The sequence below is a fragment of the Stegastes partitus genome, unplaced genomic scaffold (assembly GCF_000690725.1).
Source record: "Stegastes partitus isolate 25-593 unplaced genomic scaffold, Stegastes_partitus-1.0.2 Scaffold866, whole genome shotgun sequence".
In the NCBI taxonomy this organism is placed as follows: Eukaryota; Metazoa; Chordata; class Actinopteri; family Pomacentridae; genus Stegastes; species Stegastes partitus.
Window position 1 is genome coordinate 234,888 of NW_007578597.1, and position 16,027 is coordinate 250,914.

Here is a 16,027-nt window from a genome sequence, read left to right on the forward strand (position 1 = left end):
ACTGGGGCATTTTCAGCGGCCCAGCCAGTGTCCTGGATATCTGTGGACCGCCGGACCGCCTCCTCCGGCCCCTGCGGTCGCCATGTCGCAGACCAACACCTCCCTCCTGGACCAGGTGGTGCAGTGGAACCAGGAAACCTGCCGCCAGCAGCTCAAGGCGGTGCTGCCAGAGCTCACCATATCCTCCCGGTTCAGGTCCATCCGGTGTCACTGGAGGATTTCATGCTTGGTGCTGTAGAGTGAGGACGGTCCGGTCCGACTGCCTCTGTAGGTGTGGAGAATAGAAAAACACTTTATTTATCCCAGTCTGGGAAATGACTGTGGTACAGCAGCAAGAGAAAAACAGTCCCAACAGAAAAAGAGCCAAAAGTTAAATACTATTTAAAAAATGACAAATAAAAATAGGTGAATAAAATAAAATAAATGAAGAACATATCAGCTGTGATTTGGTGTTCTGTCTGCAGGGAACACCAGCCTGGCGGAGCTTTACATGAAGTTGTTCTCTCTCATGCTCACCTGTCCTGCTGTTTCCACCTGTGCTGTAGTCCCGACACGTTTAGCAGGCGTGTGCACTTGAATGTCTCTGTTGTGATTTTCTTTGACTGTTGGCACGCTTTGCACCAGAAGTCTGACAGCTGGAATGATCACATACGTAAGCTTCTCAGTTGCACACTTTGTCATTACAGACTATTGTTTTATTACCTTTTCTGCTATTTGCAATGTCAGAATGAAATGTAATAAAATATGACTTCCTCACAGGGATACTGAAGATAATTACAGACATGTTCCTCCCTCATGTCGGTGTATCAGAGCTGGAGGACGAGTGCTTCTCCAAGATCTTGCCAAAGGTGAAGAACATCATTTTGTATTCGGGACCAGTTCTGTGATTTCCATCTCTTATATGACAAAGTGGCCACAGGTGTGCAGTTATCTCACTGAAACTCGGGTCCAGAAGGCGTATTTTTTATTAATTGAACTATATGTTGTTGTTAAGTGAACTGTTTATTGTACGTTTAACTTTGTAGATATTCAGCTGGAGATGGACGTGACTGAGTGACTGTGGTCTGCTGGCACCTTTCAGTTAGACCCACTGGCTTTCTGACTTTCAGACTTTAAACATGAACTTTACTGCACAATTAGTGGCATGAAGTCTTTGGGAAGAGCTTGTTTCTTGTGGCCGTAGGGTTTCTGATACAAGAGAACATTCTCTGGTTAATGACTCTTTGTTTACACGACGGTCCGTGAAGCTGCTGTTCTTGAGAGCGTCTCTGATGTTCATGTGTCTGCAGGCAGAGGCCGTGTTTCACAGCATGATGGCAGAACTCATGGACCAAGTCGGCGGGCTTTCCAGTCAAAACACTGAACTGTGTGCTTTACTGAGGAACATTTTACAGGTACGACGACACAGCGTCCGTCATAACGGTACAGTGGAAGTAATATATATGTATATGCGGTATTGTGTGCGTTGTTCTCTCACGTCTCCCTGACGTTTTAACAAGCTCCTGTTGACTGTTTCAGGGACTGATGCAGATAATCGATGCACTGTCCACTTGCGTGCGTCACGTTGGCTCGTTTGAGGACGCCCCTGACCTGGACGCTATCCGCTCACTGCCGACTTGTATCCTGAAAGTCCTGAGGGAGACGTTTCAGCACTGCAAGGTCAGTGTGTTTGGTTTACTGGTGGCACTTCTGACAACAGTCACAATAAAACAAGCAGCATGGACATGGCTGGACAGGCTAAAGCCGTTGTTATGCAGTGCCTACAGATAAAGCTGCAGACGGAAACACAACCACAAGGAAAATCCATTCCTCAGTCATTTATTCAACTAAATATCAGTAGATGTGATATTCGTCTGTGGGCTCAGAAGCCAGCTTTGCTCCTGACAGCAGAAACAACTTCTTGTAGTTGTTTTGCCTAAATGCCCATTGTTTCTGATGTCAGCTCGCTAGAACTCTTCCCATCATCCCTCAGTAGCTTCGATGGCGCACTTCGCATCAAAATCCTGTGGAAATGCCGACTTTAACTTCAGCTTCACCTCTCAGACGGATGGCCCGTCGTGATCTTGTAGCATGCAGGATGAATGGTTGCTCAGTGCCTACGAGGTGCCAGATGGTACGAAGCCGGACACACCAGAGCACATCATCACTTTGCTTTACAGTCGGTGTGTGGTTCCTTTCCTGAGAAGCTGTCTTTGATCTGCGCCAAACACCTCTGACTTTGTTCCACATGGGCTGGTCTTTGGCCGGATGTTCGTTGGAAAACGGTAGTTTTGCTATGAGGTCGTTTCTGGACAGCAAAGCTTTTTTCCTGGCGCACCCCGTGCAGGTTAACTTTGTGCACTCTCTTCCTAAAGGCGTGTAGACACACACAATATGATGGCAGCAGTTTCAAGTGTTGTCTGCAGATAACGAGATGAAACTTTAGGGCTCTTAAAGCGACATCTTTCTGCATCAGACTGCCTTGAAGAAATGAGAAGTTCTCTAAAATTTACACCACTTGTGGAAGATTTTGCTCACAGTGGAGTGACATGTTTCAGATCATTTAGAGATCTTGTCACCTCCCTGTAGACTGTTAGGCATCCAGATCCTTTGTTCTACAGGTTTCAGAGCTCCTTTGATCACGGCGTGATAACCCCACACGCTTCAGAGAAGTCCAGACCTTCGATGTCTCTGGTCAGACAAGTTCCACCTGTAACTCTCTGAAAAAGGTTTTCATCCTTTGCACTGATTTTATGGACAGAAGGTGTGATTAATGTACTTACTTTTCCCATGTGACTGATCAGTTTGTATTTATTTGAATAATGAAAATAACTGCGATACGTCGTCGTGTGTCATTTGTTTGAGTGTGTCCTCTTTCCTCTGGATCAAGTGTTTGTTTATTAGGATACTTAAAAGCAACAGCAACAATCTCTATTCAGGTTTTTGTGAGTCTTTAGCTCTGTGCAGAAGTTGCTGTACGTTTTGTTGTCTGCATGCTGTTCACAGGACAGTGAGGTGGTTTACTGCGGCCGTCTGTCCCTGGTGGCCGACCTGCTGCAGGGGCTCTTCAAGGACGCGTACTCCCTCCAGAAGTCTCTGCTGGAGCTGCTGGATCGGGTCTCCCTCGACAGCGGCGCCTCAGAGGAGGAGGTCTCTGACGTCGTTGCAGGTGTGTTGGTGTCTATGTGGCATTCTTTTGCGCCACAGTCTTCGCTATAGAGCCTTTATTTTCTTAAACTGGTATACATGTGATGCCCTTTTTAGCATATTAAATGTATTTTTCATCCTCTTCTTCAGTGATTCATAGTCTTCTGGAGATCTGCTCCGTCATCTCCGACCTGGACGTAGCATTGCATGCAAACACGTGGAAGTTCCTCATCAAGTCAGTACTCTTCATGTCGTGTTAGCCAAGAGTTGGTTTAGTTTCCATTTCAGTTTCTGAGTGACTCGTTTCGAACGGTCATTGTTTTATTCAGACAGAGCCTCAAGTACCAGTCGCTGGTGGAGGAGCATCTGCATCACCAGGACATCAGCAGCAGCCTGAGGGACAACCTGCTGGCCTCCTTCCACAGCTGTGTGGAGCTGGCTGAGCAGATTAGACATGCCGGCCTCCAGGTAGACACACTCTGATTGTCTGTTCGACAAGGATTCATCTGCTTTTCAGACGTTTTCTGTTGCTGTTCAGTGTGTCTCTTATCAGAGTTTTCTTTCCTTTAACGTGTGTGAAGTTTCAATGTTTTTAGGAGCATAAACATATTTGCTCACCAGAGAACTGTTGCATACACAATATTGAGTCTTTCCTGACTGGACTATATTCTGCATAGAGAATGCTGAATATTTCCTGTGCTGTGACCCTTTGTGCTTCCAGAAACAGTCGGACTCCTGTTAAATAGTGTAAGGTCAAAGGCTGACTTGATCTCGGTCACCTTTTGTATTTATGCTCTTTGTCCTTTTTTTAAAGGAGTCTAAACAAAGCCCAGAATACAAGCTGTTCCAGAAATCTGCAAAGATGTGCAGGTTTTTTGCCAACACGTTGGTTCATTACATAAAGGTACTAAAATGAGGATGGTCCTGCCCTCTCTTCAGTGGTGTATACATGCACACATATATCTCTACGTCAATGTCCTCATTCTTTATCTTTTAAACAGGAATTCAAGTTTTTCCTGACAAAGTGTTGCAGCAGCTTTCACCAGCTCTACCTCCAGATCATCAGGTACGTGTTGTGTGCTGTGAACGGAGAATCCGTCTTTAGATGAACTGCATCCTGTGGTTTGAGTTGTGTTTCACATGATGTCTTTCAGTACGTTCCCTCCCAGCTTGTGTGCTCCAGCGCTGCCCACGGCGCTGTCGGAGGAGCTGAAAGCAGCAGCTCTGGTTCCCATGGATGCCTTCCTGCTCCAGCTGGTGCCGCTAAGGCCCTTTGCTGAAGTTGTCCTCCAGCAGGATCTACGTGAGTTCAAAGCCTATCCTGTTAGCATTTTTTCCAGATACAGTGGCAGTGTTGATTCCCTTTGTAGTGGAAGCATGGCTTTATCAGCTTTCTACTGATTAGCAGTGGCCCTCTCTGACTCACCGGATGTAGATTTTGAGTACAGGCCAGTAATTTCCAACACGTTATCGTAAATAAATCAGAACTCATATTATTTCCTCCCCTCCTTCTGATATGTGTGTTACTGTTTTCAAAATCGGCAGTTCAACAACCTCCAGCCTGAATGCTGGACGTGGTGCAGAGGACTGGGACCGCAGTAGGGAAGTCCTGCTAGCTTTCTGACTTGAAGTTCAGTGGCAGTGCCTACCTCCCCGTGTGCACATGTTCCACCAACACAGTTCCCCGTCTCTATCTTGAGGGAGCACCGTTGCTGCGCTGTGAGCGTAGCTCAATGCGATTGTGATTGGGTTATAGAAGGTCAAAGAACCAAGTGCTTCTCCCTGTAGCAGAAAAATGATGAAGTGCAGCTGTGGAGCAAAGTGAGAAAAACATACAAGTCCTGTTTGTGGGTGTGAATTCAGCTGTGGGTTTGGACCAGCACTGCTGGTTTCAGACTTGGAAGCCTGATGAGCAGCTTGCTTTCACTAATACGTGAATAAAATTACAGACCAAAACAAAAAGCCTCGCTCCAAACTGTTGTTGTCAGTGTTAGTATTTTGTTGTGCATGGTGTAAGGTGTGGTTCCAGTCCTCAGGCGTTGCAGTGGGAGCGTACTGCACACTCAGAACTGAGCAGAATTTACTTACAGTTCCAGTAAAGTCCACGTTCCCTGTTTATTTCTGTTTTCAACCACTGAGTTAGATCAGCGTCCACACTGGTGCCAGTCCAGCCGAGTGCGTCACAGCATTACTGATGTGATGCACATGATTCTCATTTATTGCCACACACAACTTGAGCGGCTTTTAGGAACCTTCCTTCCAAAACATCTCCTGAGAGCGGACCTCCTGATAGTTTGACTACTTAAAACATGTTGGCATCGTGCTTCTAGCTGCTGAGTGGTGCATCAGTGACCAAACGTACGGCATGCTGTCTGCAGGGTTACGTCCTGAACACGAGCTTCCTCAGTGTCTCCTGCTGGTGAGCATCATGGGACAACTTCCCTGCCAACCAGAGGAGGTGCTGCAGCTTTGGTTCACTGGCAGTGAGTTCTCAGAGGAGACACCCAGGTAAGAAAGGCTTTCTACTGAACGGCTTGAGAGCAGGGATGTGGGGTGTTGGTGTGTTATTGACTGTGTTTATCCTTGTACAGACAGTGATCAGATTTTACTGCAGCATCATCTAACAGTGATGATTCTGTCTTTCCTCTGACAGCTTGCACAGTTGTGTCCTCAGTACATTTTAATTTCTAATCATGTCAGAATACTTACATTACACATGGAGTTGTCTGTGCATTGCATTATCAGCTGTGAGGACTTTCGTTTTATGTTGGTTTGACCTCTTCAGTGCTTCAAAGCTTCTTTCCATCGCTCTTGTCTCCAGGCTTCCCCTCCACCGGGCCATCTTCACTAGCTTCCGACGATGCCACACTGAGCGTAATGTACCGGTGCTGTTGCCAGGGGTGATGCTGAAGGGTCAAGCCCAGGTCCAGGTCACTCTGCACCAACACATGTGTGTGCAGCTGTGTGCCAGTGTGGCTGTGCTGCCTCCTGTATGCCTTCCTGTGCTGGTGAGGGTCCACACCCGACCACATACACTGCAGCACCGGCTGCATCAGTAGAGGCGCTCTGCTGGTGATGTCTACACTGCATGTCATCTAAGGCTCAAGGAAGACTGCAACACTTCAGTTTTTATAAATCGGAAAAGTCAACTTATTAGTTTGTTTGTTGGTATTGGTAAACATAATGTCAGCTATGTAGACATGTCCTGTTCCAGTCCACCGTGTTACACTTCTGAGAAACTTCATGTGAACATGTTAAATAGCACAAGTAGGCCCAGTGAGGTCATACGATCTCCAGCTCAGTGTCTGAGACGTGACCTCGAGCTTGAATTCTTATTTATTTGGGAAATCTAATCAAATTCTGGCGTTAGCTGTGTTTCAGTGCAGGACTTCCTGTCATTCAAAGCACATTAAACTTTCACTTTGCTTTTCTGTCTTGGTTAAATATTTGGATGCCTTTTCGTATGTTGTACTGTTCACTCCCACCTCCTGCTTCTGTCAGACATGACTGCTCCATCTTCTTTCTTGTTCAGGAGCGGTGCTTGGTCGATGTTGTGCTGCAGGCGGATACTCAGACGGCTCTGCTGGCAGCAGACGTGTGGTGTTTCACAGCACGGTGAGAGTGACGCCTGATGCAGCTTTTATGTATTTCTCTGTTAGTCTGATCAACTGGTATCGTAAACGTTTCAGTCACAGTGGACCATAGATATAATATCATAAATCATATATATGTATGCCAGGACTGCTTCATGGCTCTCTCTGTGTCATTCTGCACTTCATTTCAGGCACGTTTAGACTTTTTATTACCCCAGCTGTTTGTCCATACGGCTGGTTGTCAGGATTCTCTCTGCATTCTGTCTTGTCCTGTACTGAGCCCTGGCTAACGCGCCTGTCTCCACCTGCAGGTATGGGTCAGCAGAACTTTGCCTCCATCACGTCGTGCTTATCGCTCAGCTGGTGGGTAGACAACAGGAACACACACGAGACAGCATACAGTTGTGGTGTTTTATTTTGATTTAAAACAAAAAAGCGTTACGCTGCTACACATTTTCAACACCTGAGTTCTGAAGATGCTCGTGAGACCTGAATACCTGACACTGGATCACAACCACACGTCCTGAATCTTGACTCTCACCCTCTTGGATAGACACCACAAGGTCACGGATGTTCCTCTGTGTTGATGACCTCTTCCTGAGCACTCGCTAAAATAACTCCAAATCCCCTTAATCTCTCTCGGTAGGGCCATGGATTAGTATGGGTTCCAGCCCTGTTTCTGTGGCATCCCAACAGAGGTGACAATTGGTGTCACCTCCTCGTGAGCCTTCACACTGGCACTCCCACTGTCCCTCACCTCCGCTCTGCTCCTCCCTCTTGTGCTGTAGGTGAAGGTGTGCCCCGCTGAGTGCTACCAGTCGCTGCACCTGGGCTTGCTGCTGAAACGCATGGTTTTCCTCATGACGCCAAACCACCAGGTCAGAAACCCTCGGAGCTGAAAGGAAAACATGTATGGACGTAGTGTTTGTAACTAGCGTGACGTAAACGGTACAAACACTGTCAACGTTTGCACACGTATGATTAAAGCTGCAGACCAACTCAGGATTTGAAAATATGCAGAAGCCGATGCTCAGGCTTCATTCATGCGTTCAGCACCAGGTGTTCATGTTTCATCGATTAATCGCCGTTAAGAATTCAACCAAACAAGGCAAAAGGTGTAGATGTGCTGCTTTTTAATATGTCTGAAGCGTTACGCGAGGTTCAGTGTTTGAGTGGCCGAGAGCACTGGAGGGATTTAACGAGCAAGGAGCCGCCATGACAGAGTTCTGTTTGGCTCAGTCCAGTCCAGTTTGTCTGTCTGCATCCCCTCCAGCTGTCTGTCTGTCTGTCTGTCTGTCTGTCTGTCTGTCTGTCTGTCTGTCTGTCTGTCTGTCTGTCTGTCTGTCTGTCTGTCCGTCCGTCCGTCCGTCTGCCTTGAGCTCCTGTAAAACCCTTTGAGGTTGCAGCAGCATATCTGACCAGGAGCAGTCATTGTTCCTGTTGTTCAGTGGCCAGCAGCACAGCAGCCTTTCACACAGCCTGCAGCTGACCAGAGTCAATTCAATTCAATTTTTCAATTCAATTTTATTTGTATAGCGCATATTTACAACAACAAGTCACCTTCATGGGACAGACTTTCTACAAACACTGCCCAGGGGAAGTGCAGAAGTCTAGTTTCCTCTTCAGCCACTTCAGTTACTGAAGAAACAAACTACATGGGTGTGATTTCTTTCTAATGGTTCTGCCAAAACAATGCATATTTAGTAATGATTCCGTGTGCTGCCTGTTTCCACCAAAGCCCAGAGACACTGAACCGCCTTCTGACTGTCCTCTGGAGCCCATCGATTCCTGAACTGTTCTGTTGTCACGGCCTTCAACATGTAGAGGTGCTGGGCCTCATGCTATCATGTCACACATTAGTGTCCATGCAGAGGTTTTCGCTCAGATCCTGCAGCTTTCACTGAACTGATGAGAACACGATTCCCTAGTTTGATGAGAGCTGTCCAACATATTAGTCCCAGATCTCCCACAGCTGTTCAGTAGGTTTGAAATCTAGTGATAGTGAAACAGAATTCACATGATTTTTATGCTCACTTGAAACTACTGAGTGAGCCCCTGCAAAGAGTTCAGTTCCTCTACTCACCATGTGTACCAGCTCCCAGTTTCTGGATGATAGGTGTTGATGTGTGTTTAGTGAAAGGCACATCGCCTGTACGAGACCACGTTCATATCTGCAGTCCTTGCTTTTCCCAGATGGAGCTGGTGGCACAGTTCCCACCGTCTGAGTTGGAGAACCTTCGAGTGTGGCACCACGTCCTCCTCAGAGCCCTTTCACAGGAGACCCGACTCCGTGTGCAAACAGAAATCCTCGACTTAACTCAGAAAGTTCTGACCGACTGGCAGAATGGAGGACACAAACTGGGACAAGTGGACAGAGTGGTGAGGATAGCCTCAGATACGTGTAGCACAGAAACAATGTCGAGGACGTCTGCTTTTGTTCTGTTGCATGAATTTGTCTCACTGGTGCTTGCCAAGAAAAAATAAATGATCCTGATATTGAATCCTTGGAGAAGCAGATGCAGTCCAGATATGAGGGCTGCAGCTCAGCGTCTGACCTTGTGCACTGATGACAGAGTGGATAAACTGTAATGTCCTCAACAAGTGACGTCAGGACTCAGATAAGCTTGTTCCCACGGTTGAAAATGGACGAGCCTCTCAGTGACCTGTCCTTGTTGGTTTTCAGCTTTTCTGTCCTTTTTCCCAAAGTTATGATTCAGCAGCATCGTCTGAATGAAGCCAATCACCAGCTTGGTTTTTACGTCCTGTCACAGTGTCCGTTCTTGCTTACCTCACAGGCTTTGTCATTCTACAGGTTTAACCTCGCACAATGATTACACCCAGTTAAGAAAACAGTGTCGGGGCGCAGGGTGGAACGGTGTGAAGTGGAAGCTGGGTGACTGTTGTATTTACAAAGTCCCTCCTGTTACCAGAACGTGGTGCTGTTGTCCCTCCTGGCGGCGCTTCGAGGGCAGCCGTCTCCTGAAGAACAGTGTGTGTTGCCTGCAGTGAAGATTGTCACCCAGCTGTGGTCACGAATGAGTCCAGATCAGGTAATAAAGACCTCACACACACCAAGATGGAGTACAGTTAGAAAGCCAAGCCTCTTCCACTGCTAACTGTTTGACTCCAGCTGCAGACCCAGCCGGTGCTCCGCTGTACTCTGCAGCTGCTCCTGTCTATATCAGCTGCTCTGGTGAAAAACATCGACCCTCAAGTCATTTGTCAGGTATGCTGGTGGTTTTCACCGTCCATGTTCACCAGCTGAAAACTGGGGAATGCTTCTCATGCTGCCGTGTGCTGTCCCAGGCTCTGCTGTGTCTGGACGCCGTCGTTGCTCAGAAGTGTGCAGATCCACTGCTGCTGGCTGCTCTGGAGTTCCTCTCCTCTCTGGGGAAGATCTTTGTCCCTCCTGACAGCCAGGTAATAAAACCACAGCACTACAGCTGAGGATCTTGTGCCTTCAGTCTCCTGCCCTCTCTATGAATGCTTACTCGAGGAGTCATTTTTCTGGTCTTCTCGTTGAATTGCAATGTGTGACCGTACAAGACCGACAGAAGAGTAGTAACTATCTGTAAAGAGATGATTCCAGATGTTTAACACTACTCACTACACAGTCCAGGCCTCCTTTCTGGGCTCCTAAAGCGTCTTCTGTGCATGCCATTATTTTTTTACACTTCGTCGACTAAGGGGAATGTCTTATGAGAAAGAGATTAAGTCACCATTAGTTGAAACTCTTCTTTCTCAGAGTCAAATTCTTCCGAGGCTGAGCAGCCTGTTTGGGGTCCTGTTGGCTGACACATCCTGGCTGCTACACCAGCACGCCCTGGAGGCCTTTTCCTACTTTGCAGAGGTATGGCTAGAACTCTACTGGACGCCAGTACTGGAGATGCAGTGCTGTATACTGTTTAACATAACCTTAATGTGTCCCTGTGTTGTTGAAGAACACCAATCACGAAGAGGTCATTTCCCAGAGTTTGTGTTCAGAAGAAACCAAGACCAAAGTGGTCAGTTATCTTAGCAAGGTGAGTGATGTCAGCAGATTGCTCCACAGATCTAGCAGAGGTTTAACAAGTGGAAGTGAATGAGCTGCTCCTTTGCTGTAGACTGTGAATGCTGAAGAAGATGTGGAGTCACGGCTGCAGAGGCTCAAACAGGAGACACTCGTGATCGAGCAACACAACGAGAAACTGGAGGACAACAAAGACCATGTTCCCAGTAAACCGGCCGCCGAAGCTGCTGCAGACTCTGAGGTGAGCAGCACCAACAAACAAGCTCAACGTGTCTTCTGGATATGCATGCTCATGCACAGCCTTTCATACTGCAGCCAGCTCCAGCCTCTGGTCAAACCAACCACTGGAGCATAGAAACAGTTAGGGTACCGAGTATCAGAAACGTTCTTCACCTTGGCTGAGTCCATCTAAATTTGACTTTTTAATCCCCACATATTGAATCTATAAATATCTAAGATTCAAGCTATGGATCGACCGAAATGTTTTGTTTATTTAAGAAAACCCATAGTCAATATCTGGAACTACCATACGTTATTTATATAAAGTAATGTTTTACCAGCATGTGGAAGGAGTAGGAGCCATTCAACCAGACACTCTCCTGTTTCTGTGGGATCGCCGGACGTTGATCAGCTTAATGTTTCACTGCTGTCTCTTTCTTTGCCCACTAACGTCTCCCCTAAAGAACGCTTATTACTGTTTTCCAGACTCTGCTTCAGGTTCATCAGGTGCTGCCTTCTAACTTAGCCGCTAGCTTTTAGCAGCGGCTTGTGTTTTGTGGTTCAGCTTTCTGTGCTTGAGAGACATTTCTGAGCACAGAGACGTGGCTGCGTCACACCTGAACTAGTGCATTTAATTTATCGGTCTATCCTTAGTTCAGTGTTTACGTGGCAAAAGCTAGATTGTGCTATGACGAGGTGCAGAGCATGTGTTTAAAAATAATAAGAAGTCATGTTGTGAGAACTGAAATCACAGACAGATCTGAAACCCTTCCTCCCTCTCAGCCGTGCCCGAAGAAAGCTCGGCAGGAGACCAGTGCAGAGGAGGAGTACCGCCGCTACATGCAGGCAGCTGAGAGTGCTTTAAAAGCCCTCCAGGCTCTCACGGAGGGTAAAGCCGACACCACTGCACCACCTCCACCGTGGCTGGAGTCCAGACTACAGGAGCTGCAGACCCTCATAGCCCACATCAGTGCAGCCAGACTCACCAGCTAACAGCTCCAGACTGTTCCCACTCAGTATTTACAGCTTGATCCGTTTGTGGACATCCAGAGAAAACAGCTTCTCCTCTTTTTAAATCTGTCATTCTTGAGTCATGATAGCATTTATTAAACTTCATTGATTACCAAGGCGTTATTCACATTTTTGAGCAGCAGGTTTCACAGCCTTCAGTACCGGTGGACAGTGTCTGTACTATAGAACAGGAGAGAGACCTCTCTGGTACAGGAAAATGTTTATTTCACCAGCAACCAAAACGCTACGAATAAATTATGTAATTCCTATTTCACATTCATTCAAAGTGCAAGCCTTCTGCTAATCAAACCTGATTCCTTCTGGACACGTCTTGCCAACAAATGCATCTTAATGCCAGTAGTGAAGTTGGCACGTTTACAACAAATTAGAAGAGAGCAGATGCAAACAGGATGACATTCACCTCTGAGCAAGATCACGTTGAGGTGAATAATATCAATTGGCAAACATGTACGAATGGCTTCTAGTGTCCAAGTCCAGCACCATCTGATCAGCAGCCAGCTGGTCCGGTTCCAACGCACGTTCTCATCACGAACGTTAGTGATAATAAACGGCGGAGAACGGACTACAAAAAGTCTCAGGCCGTCCCAGTCGTCATCGTTCTTACTGCATCGTGTCAAATGAGAAGCTACTTCCACGTTCCTGGTCTGCTGAGAAGTGGCCCTCCAGATGTGGTGCATGGAGTTTTCCAGTGGTTTAGTCTTTCGATCCAGATGGAAATGATGCATCAGACGTCATTACCAGGCGCTCTCATCCTCCCAGTTCAGGTCATCTCCGTCTCCCCAGCCATCTGTTTCAGTCTGGGGAAAAAAAAATCTAAATGTAAACACAATCATGTCTGGGAGGTACCGAGGACCAAACGCTCTCTAGCTGATGCCAGCGCAGTCATTAACAGGACAGATCGAACACATCTATCTGTGTGCAAACCTGGACTTTGCATTAGCTTTTTGGCTTTCACGCTTTTCAAACTGCTCCTAGTTGTACAAATAGGCTGTAAAAAGTTCTCTTTGAACCCAGGCATGTCCCATTGTCTGGTCTGATGGCGATAGCCGTGGCAACCGATCCATTACCGTCACCTTTTGACTTTTTAGAACTTTAAGGCAAAGGTGCGGTCTAACCGACAAAACAAAGGAATGTCGGGTTTGGATCACTGGTTCATGACCAAAGATTAAATGCTCAGTTCTGTACCTGCATCTGATGAAATGTGACAGTGATCAAATGATCAGAATGTTTAGTTTAACCGTAATGCCTGAAAGGGGCTCGCATCAGACATTGATCACTGTTGCTTGTCTGATTCATAAAGAGTCTGTACAGATTGCTGCAAAAGCCAAGAAAGCATCATCCCATCTAAAAAACCTGATCCGAGATGCAACCTGACGAGCATCCCCTACACGCTCACCTCAGCGATGTTGGCCGCTGCAAACTTGGCAGTGAGTGTTAAAGTATCGATGGATGCGTCGACCTGCAGACATCCGGCGTTGTCTGAAGATGACGCGCTGCTCTCCTCCAGCGGCAGCAGAACCGGAGAGGACAGCTTGATGTCAGGCACCATGTCTGCAAACAGATCCAGCTCCGGGTCTGCCGCTACCTTTTTCTTCACCTTGATGGTGAACTCCTCCCCCAGGTCTCCTATCCCACCATTCTTCTGTGGCACTGCAGGTTTGGGCGTGGAGTTGGATGAGTTGTGTGATTTCTGAGAGTCAATTTCCTCCTGAGTCCAGCCGCTGTCCCACGAGGAAGAGGTCTTGCTCGGTGTCGATTGTCGCAGTGTTGAGGTCAGTTTAAGGGGTTTGGAGGAGCCCAGTCTCTGTGCTTCGGGGGCATGTTTTGCAGATGTGCCCCCTCTGGGTGGCATAAGTATGACCGGGTCTGATAAGGGAGCTGTGGGGGACAGATCTGAGGTAGGTTCAGTGTCCTCGAAGTCATCCCACGGCTCCTCTTCTGTGTTCTGATGAGCGAGCGTGAGTCTGCCGCCGACCGGTTCAACTGTCTTTGAGGCCTGAATGTGGATCTGGACCGACTGTCCGTCTCTTTTCTCGCTCTCCTCGGGGTCATTCCAGTCAGGCCAGTCTTCCACGGTGCCTTCCAGTCCGTTGGGCCGCTCTGGGCTGTACGACAGCGGCTCCATGGCGCTGTCCTGACCAAAGCCATTCAAGGGTAGAGACATCTGTCTGCTGACGTCTGGACAACACCACAGAAAAGACGCAGTGAGATTCAGGTGTAAAAAATCAACACGTTCATTTGAATTTGAAGTATTATGGCGGCGTTTCACCTGATATTGGTGCGATCGCCCTCGGTGTGTCCCTAGTGCCTGCTAAGTTAGCCATGTGACCGAGAACCAAGCCTTCAGTCCCTGTCGGTCGAGGGAACAGATTCAGTACTTTGGAAGGCTGGGCCATCTGAGGGTGGGAGCCTCCAACGATATGGACAGGTGAAGCTAAAGAACAGAGATGAAACAAGATCAGTGCCCAACAAATGGTACCGTCAAACACTTCTTACTCACACACCATGCAGAGCAACACACTCCTGACACAATCCTAGTTAACTGGGGATTACAGGAGAGGATGCAGAGCCTCCAGTGGGAGCTGGTCCTCTCACCAGACCCGGACACCGGGCTTGGTGACAGAACGACAAACTGCCCCTGGACTACTAGGTACTGCTGCACATCAGACAGCGATGCCTTTAGCTGATGATGACTCATGGTTTTACGTGTGGAACTGGTTGTAAAGTATTCGAGTCCCACGATGCTGAGCTCCTACAAGCCTACGAGAACATACGTGTATTATTAGAACCTCTACACTGTTGAGCAGCCCAGCTGAGACTAACTTTCTTCAGTCTGGAAGTTCAACTTGAACCAACCAGAACCTGCTTTAAGTAACAGCTGTTCTTCTAGCACTCTGCGTACAGAACGGTCCCTACCAACTGTTGGTTTTATGCATCTTCTTCAGCATGACTAATAAGCAGCTTTCCGTGTTATCAGAAGACCAGCTTTGCTCACTTTCAGGGGTGACTTCTGTCGACTTGGTGAAGTTGGGCGTGGTGCGTTTAAAGACCTTGGTTCTCTCTCCGCCAACGACCACCTGAGCCCCCAGCAGGGGCACCAGCACCGCCAGACTCTGCAGCGTCATGGCAACCAGAGAATCACTGGTGTCTCTCATCCCCAACAAAACCTGCAGCCGGCGACAAACCAAGAAGGTCAGACAGCTGAGAAGAAGGTACAGAGCTGCAGTGAACTCCTTCCCCCACATCAAACTCTGAACAAACTACTTAGATTCTTCTTTTCCTCATATCAGTGAATCTCAAACAACTGGAATATCGTGAGAGTTTTTTCATACCTTAATTCAAAAAGGCAAACTTTTATAGAATCTATTTTATATATGAATTATAATCATTTAAGGCCTTTTTTGTTTGGATTTTGATTCTTGTGGCTTATAGCTGTCTGTGGAGTGTTTCATGGAGTTCTAGTCAGGTGAGTTGGCTGGCCAAGAAGCACAGTGACATCATGGCCAGCCAACCACTTGGCAGTAGTTCTGGCACCGAGGGCAAGTGGTAACTCCCGCTGGAAAAGGAAACCAGCACCTCCGTAAAGCCTGTCAGCAGATACAAGCCTGAAGGTCTTGGCTGTGGTTGTCTAGTCCCAAGTCTGAAGAGTAGTTTACTCAAACTGGAAATGAAAGAGTCCAAGACACGCAGGCTGTAATTCTTCTACACAGTCTGTATGTTTACATTTTCACCTTCTTAAATAAGTGAAGAACTTTCTCCCCAGTCTGATGGTGTGACATGCACCATGTATCATAATCCCATGTTTATGTGAATGAGCTGGTTAGACACTCTAGGAATGAGCGGCCACCCGTCGCCACACTACAGCAGCTTTAGGCAGACTTTCCTCTGTGCTACGCCTCCTGACAACCTGACGGTGTTCAGCCAGATATCTGGTCATGTGAGGGGTTTCCACAAACAGTCTTAAAGCTCTCAGAGTGCTCACTAAAATGATTAGTGCCGCCCCCAAATGGAAATCAAATGTGTGATGCTTTCCTTTTTGCCCTCATGG

At 47.4% G+C, this 16,027-nt stretch overlaps 2 protein-coding genes across 2 annotated transcripts in view; one reads left to right on the top strand and one right to left on the bottom strand.

The window, feature by feature from the left end:
- Positions 1-13: 13 nt before the first annotated feature.
- firrm (fignl1 interacting regulator of recombination and mitosis) lies at positions 14-12,074 on the top strand. Its single transcript, XM_008293242.1, has 24 exons — positions 14-178; positions 613-652; positions 760-848; positions 1,290-1,394; positions 1,519-1,659; positions 2,986-3,148; positions 3,277-3,361; positions 3,456-3,594; positions 3,941-4,030; positions 4,128-4,192; positions 4,281-4,429; positions 5,505-5,634; positions 5,948-6,134; positions 6,659-6,741; positions 7,031-7,082; positions 7,508-7,597; positions 8,913-9,098; positions 9,650-9,769; positions 9,850-9,945; positions 10,026-10,139; positions 10,465-10,569; positions 10,661-10,741; positions 10,823-10,969; positions 11,731-12,074. Exons 1-24 carry the CDS (start codon positions 83-85, stop codon positions 11,938-11,940), a joined length of 2,763 nt encoding a protein of 920 aa, XP_008291464.1. The 5' UTR covers positions 14-82; the 3' UTR covers positions 11,941-12,074.
- Positions 12,075-12,163: 89 nt separating this feature from the next.
- Positions 12,164-16,027, bottom strand: part of scyl3 (SCY1-like, kinase-like 3) — a 12,144-nt gene continuing 8,280 nt past the window's right edge. The window contains exons 11-14 of the mRNA XM_008293246.1: positions 14,975-15,146; positions 14,249-14,413; positions 13,376-14,157; positions 12,164-12,776 (exon numbers count right to left, since the gene is read on the bottom strand). Coding sequence (XP_008291468.1) covers positions 12,714-12,776; positions 13,376-14,157; positions 14,249-14,413; positions 14,975-15,146 — 1,182 coding nt within the window. The 3' untranslated portion in view covers positions 12,164-12,713. The remainder of the gene's footprint in view (positions 12,777-13,375; positions 14,158-14,248; positions 14,414-14,974; positions 15,147-16,027) is intronic.

Bases quoted from the DNA above. Each gene is read 5' to 3' on its own strand.
- firrm (XM_008293242.1), top strand. From the start codon at position 83: ATGTCGCAGACCAACACCTCCCTCCTGGACCAGGTGGTGCAGTGGAAC. The intron at 1,660-2,985 runs GTCAGTGTGTTT...TGCTGTTCACAG, and splicing joins AGACGTTTCAGCACTGCAAG to GACAGTGAGGTGGTTTACTG. The intron at 4,430-5,504 runs GTGAGTTCAAAG...TGCTGTCTGCAG, and splicing joins TGTCCTCCAGCAGGATCTAC to GGTTACGTCCTGAACACGAG.